Source organism: Nerophis ophidion, linkage group LG22, assembly GCF_033978795.1.
Source record: "Nerophis ophidion isolate RoL-2023_Sa linkage group LG22, RoL_Noph_v1.0, whole genome shotgun sequence".
Lineage (NCBI taxonomy): Eukaryota > Metazoa > Chordata > Actinopteri > Syngnathiformes > Syngnathidae > Nerophis > Nerophis ophidion.
Genome location: NC_084632.1, coordinates 44,057,125 through 44,072,890, shown reverse-complemented (window position 1 = coordinate 44,072,890; position 15,766 = coordinate 44,057,125). Strand labels below are relative to the sequence as shown.

Sequence of the window (15,766 nt, the reverse complement as noted above, 5' to 3'; positions counted from 1 at the left end):
TTATTGCAATGAACAGGTTCAAAGAACAACGAAATTGGAGCAGCTCCTCCTAAGGTGCATATACAATATGGTAGTATAAATTAAAAAAAATAAATAAAATAAATAAATAAATAAAAAATTAATTAAAAAAAAAAGATAGAGATGACAGATGTATCTATGTATACATACATAAAACATTATTTCACATTGTACATAAAACTGTACACCCTACTGTACACCTGAATGTACACCTGACTGTACACCTGACTGTACACCTGACTGTCCACCTGACTGTAGACCTGACTGTACACCTGACTGTACACCCGACTGTACACCTGACTGTACACCTGACTGTACATCCTACTGTATACCCTACTGTACTTCTTTACTGTACACCTGATTGTCCACCTGACTGTACACCTGACTGTACACCTGACTGTACACCTGACTGTACACCTGACTGTACACCTGACTGTACATTGTTGTTGTGGCTGCAGCGTGAGGCCCAAAGAAGCCAAAGAAAGAGGAGAAATGTTCAAGTGTGCTCACCTTTTCTCGCCCTTGAACCAATCGAAGGTCGGCGAAGGAACAGCGGCCGCTTCACACCTGAGGAGTGCCGTGCGGCCCAGGACTACACCTGTACTTTTCATCTCCTGGATGGACGGAGCGACTGCAACACACAAACACACAAACACACAAGCTGTCAGTCAAGTCTGCACGGCAAACACATCAAACACTTTAGTGCAGCCTTGGAGCGCACACATTACACACATTACACACACACACACACACACATACATGTTACACACATTACACACACACACATATACATACATGTTACACACATTACACACACACACACACACATACATGTTACACACATTACACACACACATGTTACACTTGAGTGCAGCCTTGGAGCGCACACATTACACACACACACACATACATGTTACACACATTACACACACACACACACACACACACATACATGTTACACACATTACACACACACACACACACACACATACATGTTACACTTGAGTGCAGCCTTGGAGCGCACACATTACACACACACACACACATACATGTTACACACATTACACACACACACACACACACACACACATACATGTTACACTTGAGTGCAGCCTTGGAGCGCACACATTACACACACACATACATGTTACACACATTACACACACACATACATGTTACACACATTACACACACACCACATACATGTTACACTTGAGTGCAGCCTTGGAGCGCACACATTACACACACACATACATGTTACACACATTACACACACACATACATGTTACACACATTACACACACACCACATACATGTTACACTTGAGTGCAGCCTTGGAGCGCACACATTGCACACACACACACACATACATGTTACACTTAAGTACAGCCTTGGAGCGCACACATTACACACACACACACACACACATACATGTTACACTCGAGTGCAGCCTTGGAGCGCACACATTGCACGCACACACACACACACACACACATACATGTTACACTCGAGTGCAGCCTTGGAGCGCACACATTGCACGCACACACACACACACACACACACACACACACACACACACACACACATACATGTTACACTCGAGTGCAGCCTTGGAGCGCACACATTGCATGCACACAGACACACACACACACACACACACACACACACATACATGTTACACTTAAGTAGAGCCTTGGAGCACACACATTACACACACACACACACACACACACACACACACACACATACATGTTACACTCGAGTGCAGCCTTGGAGTGCACACATTACACACACACACACACACACACACATACATGTTACACTTCAGTGCAGCCTTGGAGTACACACATTACACCCTATTACACACAAACATTACACACATTACACCATATTACACACAAACATTACACACATTATACAAATTAAACACATTACACCACAATACACACATTATACAAATTACACACATAATACCCACAGTACAGATTTTGCACACATTCATACACTTTAAACACATTACACACGCTACAAAATTTACACACATTACTACAGTAAACACATCATACTGATTACACAAATTGCACACATTACACATGTAGCCGGATTGAGTCTGCATTGTGTATTGTGGGTGTTGCTTGGAAGACAAGGAAGTCAATCATCACCAACAGGAAGTCAATCATCACCAACAGGAAGTCAATCGTCACCAACAGGAAGTCAATCATCACCAACAGGAAGTCAATCGTCACCAAAATGAAGTCAATCATCACCAACAGGAAGTCAATCATCACCAACAGGAAGTCAATCATCACCACCAGAATGTCAAACATCACCACCAGAATGTCAAACATCACCATCAGGAAGTCAAACATCACCAACAGGAAGTCAATCATCACCAACAGGAAGTCAAACATCACCAACAGGAAGTCAATTTTCATCAACAGGAAGTAGAAAGTGTTGTCAAGCTAAACAACACATTCTGGAACCCTAAAGCCAGACATAAACACATCATTGTACTAAACATGCTAGGCTATAGGCAACTAAGAGAGAGCGGCTACACATCAGCTAAGCACACACTAGCACACAAGCTAAGAATACAAGGTGACGTGTCAATACAAACACATCATTATATTTACATATCACTCACACATACAACAGTAACAAACGAGTCTGCATCATTCCACCTCATTAATTATTCAGACAAAACATAATTACCACTTCACTTCAATTTAAAGACAGCATAAACCTGTAAATAACAAACAGGTTAGACTCTCACGTAGCTACCAGGCTTCCCTTGGACTCATTTCACTCCATCAGACCTACTAAATGATACCAGCGTGCAGGATTCTGCTGATATCGGATCGGATCAATATCAGTATCGGCGGAAGCTGCAAAAGGGACTTGCTGTTGAGGAAGTGGCATCAGGACAAAAGTGGTGCTCTCATGGTCTCTGATGGCATGTCTGCCAGGCTAACTTGTGCTCTCATGGTCTCTGATGGCATGTCTGCCAGGCTAACTTGTGCTCTCATGGTCACTGATGGCATGTCTGCCAGGCTAACTTGTGCTCTCATGGTCACTGATGGCATGTCTGCCAGGCTAACTTGTGCCCTCATGGTCACTGATGGCATGTCTGCCAGGCTAACTTGTGCTCTCATGGTCTCTGATGGCATGTCTGCCAGGCTAACTTGTGCTCTCATGGTCTCTGATGGCATGTCTGCCAGGCTAACTCTCTCATCCATCATCCTTAATTCTGCTCATTAAGGGAACTTTTTGCTGCGTCGGCAATTTTTCCTCTTCTGCTGCGACTGTTTGTTCCGTGTAAATATTGTTTAGGAGGATTCCAAAGGAAATATTGCGATAAGACCCCACAGAGGAAAGAGAAGGTACATTTATAAATAAATGAAAAATGCATTACAATTATTATCCGATTGTCTCATTTCAGTTTGAGCTTCTTTCCATCAATTAGAAGAATATTTTCCTGGTGAGAAATGTTCAAATTATCATTTAGTCTCGTTAATAAAAGCAGCATTTTATCCCAAGACAACTTTGGTTAGGGTCTTCCTTTAACCGACACTGACCGTGAATTAAAAACGGTACTATACTGCCCTTGAAAAAATAACGCTACTTTTTATTTGATGCCGAGGCACATGCTGCGAGTCAACAAGGTCGAATGGATGTAATTTGTCTTAAAAATGAACGATAAAGTTGAAGCTGTAAACGCCGGTGCTTTAAAACATGGCTAGCTAGCAGCTAACGACCCTCCGCAGTGTTTTAGCTATTTCTAAGTGACTAATCCTGGCCTAAAGTAGGTTTCTTACAAGTAATGTTATCACTGAAGGACCAAGGAATAGCTAAGCATGCTTCAGTACCTAAAAGGATAAAATAGCTCACAGCTATTGTGACGATACCAAGCACAAGAGCCGTACATAGTCGATATTACAATGACTACATTGATATTTTTATATTACTATAAAATATTTTGGCATTTATTTGTTATAAACTCAGGAAATATGTCCCTTTAATTATGACCGTGAAAACCCAGGTAGGATCGTACCTCAGATGCCAAACGTAGTTATTATTCCAAAACAGGTAAGTGTCGGTTTTCATCGTGGGACTTGATGAGTTGTTTGGTGGCGCCGTCGTGCTTCCACACTTGTCTTTGTCAGAGTTGTCAAGGTCGACCGCAACAAAGACGGAAATGAAAAAGTCCCAGCGAGGGTGCGAGTATATAAATATATTAGCCATTAGCTTCTCACCTTACACAGGTGGACCGGCGACTAGCATCATAACAGGTTTTATTTGTAAAAAATACTTTCCATTGAGCAAACAACCTCAAAGTGCTACAGTGTATTAAAAAATATGCATATATCTAAAAGAAAAGAGCTATAAGCGTTTTTAAAGTCTGTGGTGCCCTCAGGGTGTCAGGGAGAGTGTTCCACAGACTTGGGGGGCGGGGGCAACATTCAAACCTGGTCTTTGTAGCCATAATCCTGACTTCCTCGTGTTAATTAAAACATTTTTGTTTTGGATTTGGACAAACTGTACTGAGCCACAAGGGAAATGTTCCACATAGTAGCTCAGCTGCAAAGGATGGAAAGGAGTAATGTAAGGTATAAAGTAGAATATAATATATATGTAATATTTACATATTATATATACAGTATGTTTTTTGTCAGTTAAAGTGTTTTTAAATATTGTTAATGTTGCTTATTATTATTATTTATTGAGTATTTATTGAATATTTATTTATTGAGTATTTATTTATTGAGTATTTATTTATTGAGTATTATTATTATTATTATTTATTGAGTATTTATTGAATATTTATTTATTGAGTATTTATTTATTGAGTATTTATTTATTGAGTATTTATTTATTGAGTATTATTATTATTTTTCAGAACTAAATGGTTCAAATCCATCAAAAAACTTGTTTTAATTAGCAGAAAATGACTGGACTTGAAATAGTTTCTGTTCCAAAGTAAAATAATAAAGTTGTCTTGTGTCGACTACGTTGATCCATATTTAATGAAGGCTTATTGAAATCACGTCCTTGTTTATTTTGAAGAAGTCAACAATCTTTGCAAGCCAAACATTTTGATGTTTCAAAAGTCTCAAACCCAAACGTCAGTCGTTGACTCTCTAGCTCCTCCTTCAAAAAGTAAATAATCGTGTTGGCGGCGTCTGCCGTGACAGGAAGCACCTGCCAGATTTGAAAACAAACAGGAAGTCGGCCATCTTGGTTTCAGTCGGCCGCCTTTGACCAAAAAACAGGGGTCGTACTTTAACGCAGGGGTGTCCAAACTTTTTCAACTGGGGGCCACACATGGAAAATTAAAACAAGCGGGGGCCATTTTGATATTTTTTATTTTCAAACCATAACAAACTATATGGATTTTTAAAATGTATTTTATCTTCAGGGGACCATGAAGGGTCTCAGTTATTAAAATGTTAAAAATAAGTCCATTTTTTATTATAATTTTTTATCTAATGCTTACAGTAAATCTCTTCATCAGGGGTCACCAACGTTGTGCCCGCGGGCACCAGGTCGCCCGTAAGGACCAGATGAGTCGCCCGCTGGCCTGTTCTAAAAATAGCTCAAATAGCAGCACTTACCAGTGAGCTGCCTCTATTTTTTAAATTGTATTTATTTACTAGCAAGCTGGTCTCGCTTTGCTGGACATTTTTAATTCTAAGAGAGACAAAACTCAAATAGAATTTGAAAATCCAAGAATATATTTTAAAGACTTGGTCTTCACTTGTTTAAAGAAATTCATTTATTTTTTTACTTTGCTTCTTATAACTTTCGGAAAGACAATTTTAGAGAAAAAATACAACCTTCAAAATGATTTTAGGATTTTTAAACACATGTACCTTTTCACCTTTTAAATTCCTTCCTCTTCAGAAAAGAGAACACGATGACATCACTTAATTTCACTTCAGACTTTTAAATGACATCCTGTCACTCGGTTCTGATAAGAATGATCACGCCCGTAAAAAAATCTCCTCCATGCAGTCATTCCAATTTCAGCTGAATGACAAGTCTTACATCATCACAGGACGTGAAATACACCTGCGGCGGAGGTGGGATGCAAAGTAGTGCGCTAAGACCCTTGAAAGTCCAATAAGTCTGTTAATTTAGTGTCCAGGGAAGGCTGAGCTGCTGCACTAAATCATGCCAGGACTCATGGAGAACACCCAGATTGGGGTGAGGGGTCGGCACACACACACACACACACACACACACACACGCACACACACACACACACACACACACACACGCACACACTCTTGTATTTGTCACCTTATTGAGACATGTATTTACAACATGAATGATATATACTGTACATACTATGCACAAATAAAAAAGCTTGTTTTGAAAAATGAGTTGCAATTTTACAAGAAAAAGTTCACAATTTCACGATAAAAACTTAGAATGTTGGCAGTGTTATACTAAAGTCCCTATTTTACTCAACGGGAGTTAAAATATTACAAGAAAAACAGAACATTTAAGCAATATTATGATAAAAGTTGGATTTTACTCAATGACGGTCACAATTTTACAAGAAAAGCTTAAAATGTTGGCAATTTCCTGAAAATACTCATAATTTTACTCGACAAAAGTCCCAATTTTATAAGAACACTTTAAAATGTTGGCAGTACGAAAATAATCTGGATTTTTACACCAAAAAATGTCACTTTTTTACAAGGACAACAAGAAAAATTGGCAATATTGTGATAAAAGTCAGAATTTTACATGACAAAAGTCACCATTTTGCATTAAAAAGTAATAATCTGACATGAAAAAGTAATAATTTTACAAGAAAATATTGCAATGTTACAGAAACAGAAAGAATGTGAGAAATTGTTCCCAATTTTATAGGAAAAAAGTCGACACATTGTGAGGGAAAGTTTTACCTAAAATATAATTTTAGGTAATTTTCTTTTTTTTGTAATTGTTATTTAATCTTCATTATTTACTTCACATTATTACAGTATGTCTCTATATACATATTTAATGTATTAATTTAGGCTATTTGGGGGCGCATTTCAGTTTCTTCCACACACATGTTATTTCATATGTTGAGCAGAGGGGGAGCACTTTTAAAAGCGACACACAGTCCATTTGGAAACTCCCGCCTTTTTGGGACCACCCTCATGTTGAGCAGCAGGGGTGCAAATGAGACATGTTCAAGACCTGAGAGCTCACTTACAGCTCATCTTATTACCTATTCTGTCTTCTATGTTGCACCATGGCACCAAGAACAATTCCTAGGTTGTGAACCCGTTCTAAAACAATTGCAATAAAAACTATTCTGATTCTGATACAGGTCCTACATTTAGTACCTCAAAGTACGGTGTGATACAGGTCCTACATATAGTACCTCAAAGTACCATTTGATACAGGTCCTACATACAGTACCTGAAATTAACGACTAATACAGGTCCTACATATAGTACCTCAAAGTACTGTGTGATACAGGTCCTACTTACAGCACCTGAAAGTACCGATTGATACAGGTCCTACATATAGTACCTCAAAGTACCGTGTGATACAGGTCCTACATATAGTACCTCAAAGTACCATGTGATACAGGTCCTACATATAGTACCTCAAAGTACCGTGTGATACAGGTCCTACATATAGTACCTCAAAGTACCGTGTGATACAGGTCCTACATATAGTACTTCAAAGTACCGTGTGATACAGGTCCTACATATAGTACCTCAAAGTACTGTGTGATACAGGTCCTACATATAGTACCTCAAAGTACCGTGTGAAACAGGTCCTACATATAGTACCTCAAAGTACTGTGTGATACAGGTCCTACATATAGTACCTCAAAGTACTGTGTGATACAGGTCCTACATATAGTACCTCAAAGTACTGTGTGATACAGGTCCTACATATAGTACCTCAAAGTACCATGTGATACAGGTCCTACATATAGTACCTCAAAGTACTGTGTGATCCAGAACAATGTTATTGGAACCAGGATTTATGTCATCACTTCTTCACACCTCCTCATATGGAAGATACTTTTCCTTCTTCATGTCTCAAGAAGGCTAGAAACACACACACACACACACACACACACACACACACACACACGCACACACACACACACACACACACACAGAGACAGACACACACACACACACACACACACACAGAGAGACACACACACACACACACACACACACACACACAGAGAGAGACACACACACACACACACACACACACACACGCACACACACACACACACAGACACACACACACACACACACACACACACACACACACACACACACACACACACACACACACACACACACACATAGCTAAAAAGGTATGTCCTGATGCCTAATGAGCAGTTGTGAGCAGAGTACAAAAGACATTTCCTTCCATGCAACCCACTTGCCTTCAAAATAAAGTCCCCAGTCTTGGTGAACAACAAAGGCCGGCATGTTAATGTTCAGTCGGGCGTTAAAGCCGACATGTAATATTCATGGCCAGAATGCATCCAACCTTCATGTGAAAGTGGGCTGGCCTTGAGGAGCCAGGTGAGACTCCTAACCATCCGTGGGCGTAAATACCGACTGGGGACCGGGGGCCCGCTGGAACGCTTAGGCGCAAAAACTGGCCATTTTCAGGGCAGAGAGGAGATTTATCAAGACTGCCGTTGATGTTCATGTATCAGCACAACTTATTTCGCCTCCTATTGCGTTCAAAAGCTGTCCCTGGAAACATATTTACTGGAAGCTCGCAGGTTAAACGCTTTAGCATCAGTTAGCATCCAAAATATTTCGGATTGTCTGCCTCACCCTGAAAATGAGTTTGTTTTACTTAAAAACTAATAAAAAAAAAAAAAAATACATTGTAGCGCCCAGAAGAAATCCTGAAGCTATTTTTATCATTTATTTCCAATCTTATTATAACAAACGGCACAATTCCAAAAGGTTTTCCCTCCCGTGCAAACAATTTTGTCCTGTGAGTCAGCACTTCCCCAGACACACAGCAACACTTCCTCATTTCCCACCAATCACCTTTCAAGCACGGACGGTTTGTTTACATACATGGCAAAAACTAAAATCAAATCCAAACCACACAAACATAAACATATATATATATATATATATATAGCCAGGGCATACTCTGCCTTCCGCCCGAATGCAGCTGAGATAGGCTCTAGCACCCCGCCGTGACCCCAAAGGGACAAGCGGTAGAAAATGGATGGGTGGATATATATGTGTATATTGCAAGTATATTTGCAATATATATATATAACAGTCCCGTCCACATCACAGACATGCTGACAACATATATATATATATATATATATATATATATATATATGTACCCAAAATTTGACCACCAAAAAAATGCAGCTGAGATAGGCTCTAGCACCCCGTCGTGACCCCAAAAGGGACAAGCGGTAGAAAATGGATGGGTGGATGTATATGTGTATATTGCAAGTATATTTGCAATATATATATAACAGTCCCGTCCACATCACAGACATGCTGACAACATATATATATATATATATATATATATATATATGCCCAAAATTTGACCACAAAAAAAATACTTTCTTTACCGAAAACTGTGCTACCGAAACCGGATGTAAACAAAACACACACCATTGTCTGGAGCGTTGTGAGCATGTCTGTGATGTGGACGGGATTGTTATATATATAATGTAAATATACCCGCGGACAACCATCTACAAAATGTGCAAATATAAATAGGACTGTGGTAACTTTTTAAAAAGAGAAAGTGAAACTCAAACAACAGCGCCAAGCAAGTGTGACGTCATGCTAGCTGCAGCTAGCCTCCTTAGTCAGGGACACGGAGGGACAAAAGTAGTCTGTAAACACGAGTACAGTCTATATGAACACCAGAAAAAGGTGCTAGGTATTTTTAAATATAAAAGTCTGGAAAAACTTGAACGAAATCTCAACAGAGTACCTTATAAAAAAGTAGCAACAATTGAAAATATGCTAAAACAATAAAAATGGAAAAAAATATATATTAATACTAATTGATAATAACAAATTTGTTTTAAATGTTTAGGGGAAACCCTGGATTGAGAACAATTTTGTTTGCCAGCATTTTAGCTAACTTGACCAGCAGTGCCCGTTAAAACCATTCTGGTTGTCACATTCTGCGTAGGACCCCGGGATGCAGAGACACACGTGACATACAGGTAAACCAGATTTTTAAAACGATGTATTTAATGCAGCACTAGCAGGACCAGATGCAGTTAAAAACAATGTAGAAAACTATAAACCCGCACTGACTTACAGTACGAACACTTCTGATCAGAGACAGCACTCTAACTGAAGGTAACAGGAACTAAGAAAATAAGAGCGCAGACAGGAAAAACCTAAACCCAGGAAACCTGAGTCCATGTCCATGTCGGTCCGCCGGTTTGGGGTCGTGTGTGTGCTGGAGTCTATCCCGGCAGACTTCAACACAACATGAAGGTTTTTCGGGGAGTGGGACAAAAACCCTGTCTGGAAGAAGAAGTCCGAGCCCAGGTTGAAGTCCAGAACCAGGTTGTTGTTCCAAACAAACTGTTCAGGTAGCAACTTTTCATACGCAGGATTGTTTGGAGCCAATATTTCAGTTAGAGCAGAAAAAAAGACAAGGTGTGAGTAAAAGCAGCTTTTCAAAATAAAATATTTCCAGGATCGCCGTGTGAAGTCAGGCTTTTAATTGTAATATTCATGAATAATTGAGGAAGACAAGAAAGGGCTCATCAGTGCGTGACTTATTAGCGTACATCTTCTTCCCACTTCCTGTCAGTCAGGAATGCTGCTGCCAGAGTTGATTACCTCGCTGAGGGACAAAGTCTCTTTTCTTTCCTGGCGGCCAGAGAAATAACCAGCTTAGCGGCACGATTGTGTCTCCCACAGCCTCTTGTGCCTCTCCAACACTAAACAGTCTGAGGGAAGCTAATGCACGCTTCCAATGGAAGGTTGTTAGATGGCGGCCAACACTGCTGCTTCCTTCTCAGGGGAACCTTTCAAAATAAATGTACTCCAGTTATTAGGGAATATGCTAATGAACGACATCAGGGCTGCCCACCTTTTTATTGCACGCAAGCGACTTATTAAATGAGCAAGTCCAGGTGATCTACCTCATCATATACATATATATATATATATATATATATATATGTTTATATTCAAACGCCGTTTCCATATGAGTTGGGAAATTGTGTTAGATGTAAATATAAACAGAATACAATGATTTGCAAATCCTTTTCAAGCCATATTCAGTTGAATATGCTACAAAGACAACATATTTGATGTTCGAACTCATAAACTTTATTTTTTTTTTGCAAATAATCATTAACTTAGAATTTCATGGCTGCAACACGTGCCAAAGTAGTTGGGAAAGGGCATGTTCACCACTGTGTTACATCACCTTTTCTTTTAACAACACTCAATAAACGTTTGGGAACTGAGGAAACTAATTGTTGAAGCTTTGAAAGTGGAATTCTTTCCCATTCTTGTTTTATGTAGAGCTTCAGTCCTTCAACAGTCCGGGGTCTCCGCTGTCCTATTTTACGCTTCACATATTTTCCATGGGAGACCGGTCTGGACTGCAGGCGGGCCAGGAAAGTACCCGCGCTCTTTTTTTACAAAGCCACGCTGTTGTAACACGTGCTGAATGTGGCTTGGCATTGTCTTGCTGAAATAAGCAGGGGCGTCCATACACTTTTAATCAATTGAATAGACTGCAAAGACGAGATATTTAACGTTCACACTGGAAAACGTTCATTTTTGCAAATATTAGCTCATTTGGATACTGATGCCGGCAGCATGTTTCAAAAAAGCTGGCACAAGTGGCAAAAAAGAGTGAGAAAGTTGAGGAATGCTCATCAAAGACTTATTTGGAACATCCCACAGGTGAACGGGCTAAAAAGGAACAGGTGGGTGCCTTGAGTGGGTATAAAAGCAGCTTCCATGAAATGCTCACTCATTCACAAACAAGGATGGGGTGAGGGTCACCACTTTGTCAACAAATGCCTGAGCAAATTGTTTGAGAACAACATTCCTCAACCAGTTATTGTGAGGAATTTAGGGATTTCACCATCTACGCTCCATAATATCATCAAAATGTTCAGAGAATCTGGAGAAATCACTCCACATAAGCCATGATATTACGCACCTTGGAACCCTCAGGCGCTACTGCATCAAAAAGCCAGATCGGTGTGTAAGGGATATCACCACACAGGCTCAGGAACACTTCAGAAAACCACTGCCAATAAATACAGTTGGTTGCTGCATCTGTAAGTGCAAGTTAAAACTCTACCATGCAAAGCCAAAGCCATTTATCAACAACACCCAGAAACCTTGCCGTCTTTGTTGGGCCCGAACTCATCTAAGATGGACTGATGCAAAGTGGAAAAGTGTTCTGTGGTCTGACGAGTCCACATTTCAAATAGTTTTTAGGGAAACTGTGAACCAAAGAGGAAAAGAACCATTCGGACTGTTCTATGGTGAAAGTGTCCTAGGCAGCATGTGTGATGGTATGGGGGTGTATTAGTGCCCAAGGCATGGGTAACTTACACATCTGTGAAGGCACCATTAATGCTGAAAGGTACATACAGGTTTTGGAGCAACATATGTTGTCATCCAAGCAACGTTATCATGGACGCCCCTGATTATTTCATAAAATTAAATTCTAAATGTATGATTATTTGCAAAAATAAAAAAATTCTCAGTGTGAAGATGAAATATCTTGTCTTTGCAGTCCATTCAATTGAATATAAGTTGAAAAGGATTTGTTGTATTCTCTTTTTATTTAGCATTTAAACAAGGTGACAACTTCACTGGCTTTGGGTTTTATACATTCTTTTTGTCTTTTGGGTTTCATTTATCATCAATATGAACTTTTCTGTTCATTTACCGTATTTCCTTGAATTGCCGCCGGGTATATAGTATGCGCCTGCTTTGAATTACTGCCGGGTCAAACTCGTTTCGCAAAATATTATTTTTATTAGAATATGCCTGGAATTTCCACCGGGTCAAACTCGTCACGTCACGAGTGACACTTCACCTGTCATCATTTTCAAAATGGAGGAGGCTGATTTCAATCATTTGAAATCGCATAAAGGGAAGAAGATTAAGAGCTATTCAGTAGGATTTAAGGTCCAAGCTATTGAATATGCTAAAAAGAACAGTAAGCAGCTATGTTTTATTAATATACCGTAGCTGCGTGTGTCAAATATGAGTCATTAAATGACTCCCGCCTCCTGGTGGTAGAGGGCGCTAGTGAGCCTTCTTGCGACTACTCGGCTGCAGAAGAAGTGACAACAAGTGCTGGGAACGGATATGACGCGGACCTTTTAGGATGTAACACCACTACTTTTATGCTGGCTATGTAAAAAACCGGCCTGAAATAAAGCATGTTCCTGTCCTAAATACCCAGTGTATTATTTATACAATAACACTTCATGGTGGCAGTGGTGGGATAAAGAGATCACCCACGGAGCAGAACGGGAGGGGGAGTTGTCCGAGGATAATTCTGTCTTTGCCTGCACTTGAGGAGCAGCGGTCTGCACGTCGGGAGCAACCCAAACGAGAGCGTGCTATGGCTACACACCTACCGACCTGCGCGTGGACTTCTTTTATAAGCAAAGGTAAGACCATAACAACGTTTTTATCTTATTAAATGTGCTTTTCATGATGGTATCCTTACATCACACTCAAATTTATAAGCGCAGGCCTAAATTTACCGCATGCCTTTGGTAAGCGCCGGAGTGAGAAGAAGTTTTAAATTAATTAGCACCCCGGCAGCAATTCAAGGAAATAAGGAGGTTGCATGTTCTCCCCGTGAATGCGTGGGTTCCCTCCGGGTACTCCGGCTTCCTCCCACCTCCAAAGACATGCACCTGGGGATAGGTTGATTGGCAACACTAAATGGTCCCTAGTGTGTGGATGTGAGTGTGAATGTTGTCTGTCTATCTGTGTTGGCCCTGCGATGAGGTGGCGACTTGTCCAGGGTGTACACCGCCTTCCGCCCAGTTGTAGCTGAGATAGGCGCCATCACCCCCCGTGACCCCGAAAGGGAAAGGGAAGCATTTAAGTCTCACCTTAAAACTCATTTGTATACTCTAGCCTTTAAATAGACTCCCTTTTTAGACCAGTTGATCTGCCGTTTCTTTTCTTTTTCTTCTATGTCCCACTCTCCCTTGTGGAGGGGGTCCGGTCCGAGGGGGTCCGGTCCGATCCGGTGGCCATGTACTGCTTGCCTGTGTATCGGCTGGGGACATCTCTGCGCTGCTGATCCGCCTCCGCTTGGGATGGTTTCCTGCTGGCTCCGCTGTGAACGGGACTCTCGCTGCTGTGTTGGATCCGCTTTGGACTGGACTCTCGCGACTGTGTTGGATCCATTGTGGATTGAACTTTCACAGTATCATGTTAGACCCGCTCGACATCCATTGCTTTCCTCCTCTCCAAGGTTCTCATAGTCATCATTGTCACCGACGTCCCACTGGGTGTGAGTTTTCCTTGCCCTTATGTGGGCCTACCGAGGATGTCGTGGTGGTTTGTGCAGCCCTTTGAGACACTAGTGATTTAGGGCTATATAAGTAAACATTGATTGAATAAGCTGTAGAAAATGGATCGATGGATGGATGATGGTATCCTTACATCACACTCAAATTTATAAGCGCAGGCCTAAATTTACCGCATGCCTTTGGTAAGTGCCGGAGTGAGAAGAAGTTTTAAATTAATTAGCACCCCGGCGGCAATTCAAGGAAATACGGTAAAACATTCCTGGTTGCGTCAATCCCACTCAGATAAAAGTTTGTTTTGTTCCGCCTTCTTCTCACTTTCCCCAAAGCAGATATGAAGTCAAAGATTCCTTTTTGGCTTTCTTCTTACTTTCTGTAATCGTTCACTTCACGTAAACAGTTATTTGGACTAAATAATAAATACTTACACTAAAGCACTTTAGCTTTCTATGGATGATTCTTTGCGGAACAGGAAGAAACAAACTAGATAAAAATCCTGCAAAGTGGGTGACGTCCTTTAACGGGAATTGTGAGTGGAGCCACTCCGGCGTTTGACTCGCTTTTTAATAGGACGCTAAAGAAATGCAGAAGAAGCTGAAAGTGAGAGCGCCAACGGAGTCTGAAGTGGAACTAATGCCAGCGTTTAGTCTGCAAAGGAGGAAGATTTGGCTGCTTTGATGGCGGCCTGAAAGAATCCAAACAGCAATCATGATGAGAGCTGTGGAGAGAAGCTGAGAGACAGCTTGAGGGTGACGACTGTACTTAAGACTTGGATCCCAATCTATTTCATTCAAGTCTTCCCTCATGACTTGTGAGCCGCCGTGTTAATAGATGCAGAATGTGGACCGACTGCAACTTTCACCTTCATGTACCGGTGCACTTTGTGGACGGGAAAGTAGGGTCATCTTCCACCAAATGGGAAAACATGTTATTTTGCAGACGAGCAGATACTACATTGATTCAGTTGGAAACAATGAAGGTATGTAAATAAACATTTACATAAAATTTCTGTGTAAATAACTCATTTCACAACATATATATCTGCCACTTATTGTAGTCTGGAAAATATGGTAATCTTCCACTAAATGGGAAAACATGTTATTTGTAGACTAACAGATACTACATTGATTCACTTGGAAACAATGTAGGTATGTAAATAAACATTTACATAACATTTCTGTGTAAATAACTAATTTCACAACATATATATCTGCCACT

At 40.5% G+C, this 15,766-nt stretch overlaps 1 protein-coding gene across 7 annotated transcripts in view; it reads right to left on the bottom strand.

Annotated features, from left to right (window-relative positions):
* Positions 1-15,766, bottom strand: part of negr1 (neuronal growth regulator 1) — a 275,110-nt gene that overhangs the window by 110,065 nt on the left and 149,279 nt on the right. For all 7 annotated transcript variants that reach the window (XR_009803757.1, XM_061884003.1, XM_061884008.1 and 4 more), the window contains exon 5: positions 529-649. Coding sequence is in view for 6 of the 7 variants with exons in the window: in XM_061884003.1 (XP_061739987.1) it covers positions 529-649 (121 nt within the window). In the remaining variant the exon portion in view is untranslated. The remainder of the gene's footprint in view (positions 1-528; positions 650-15,766) is intronic.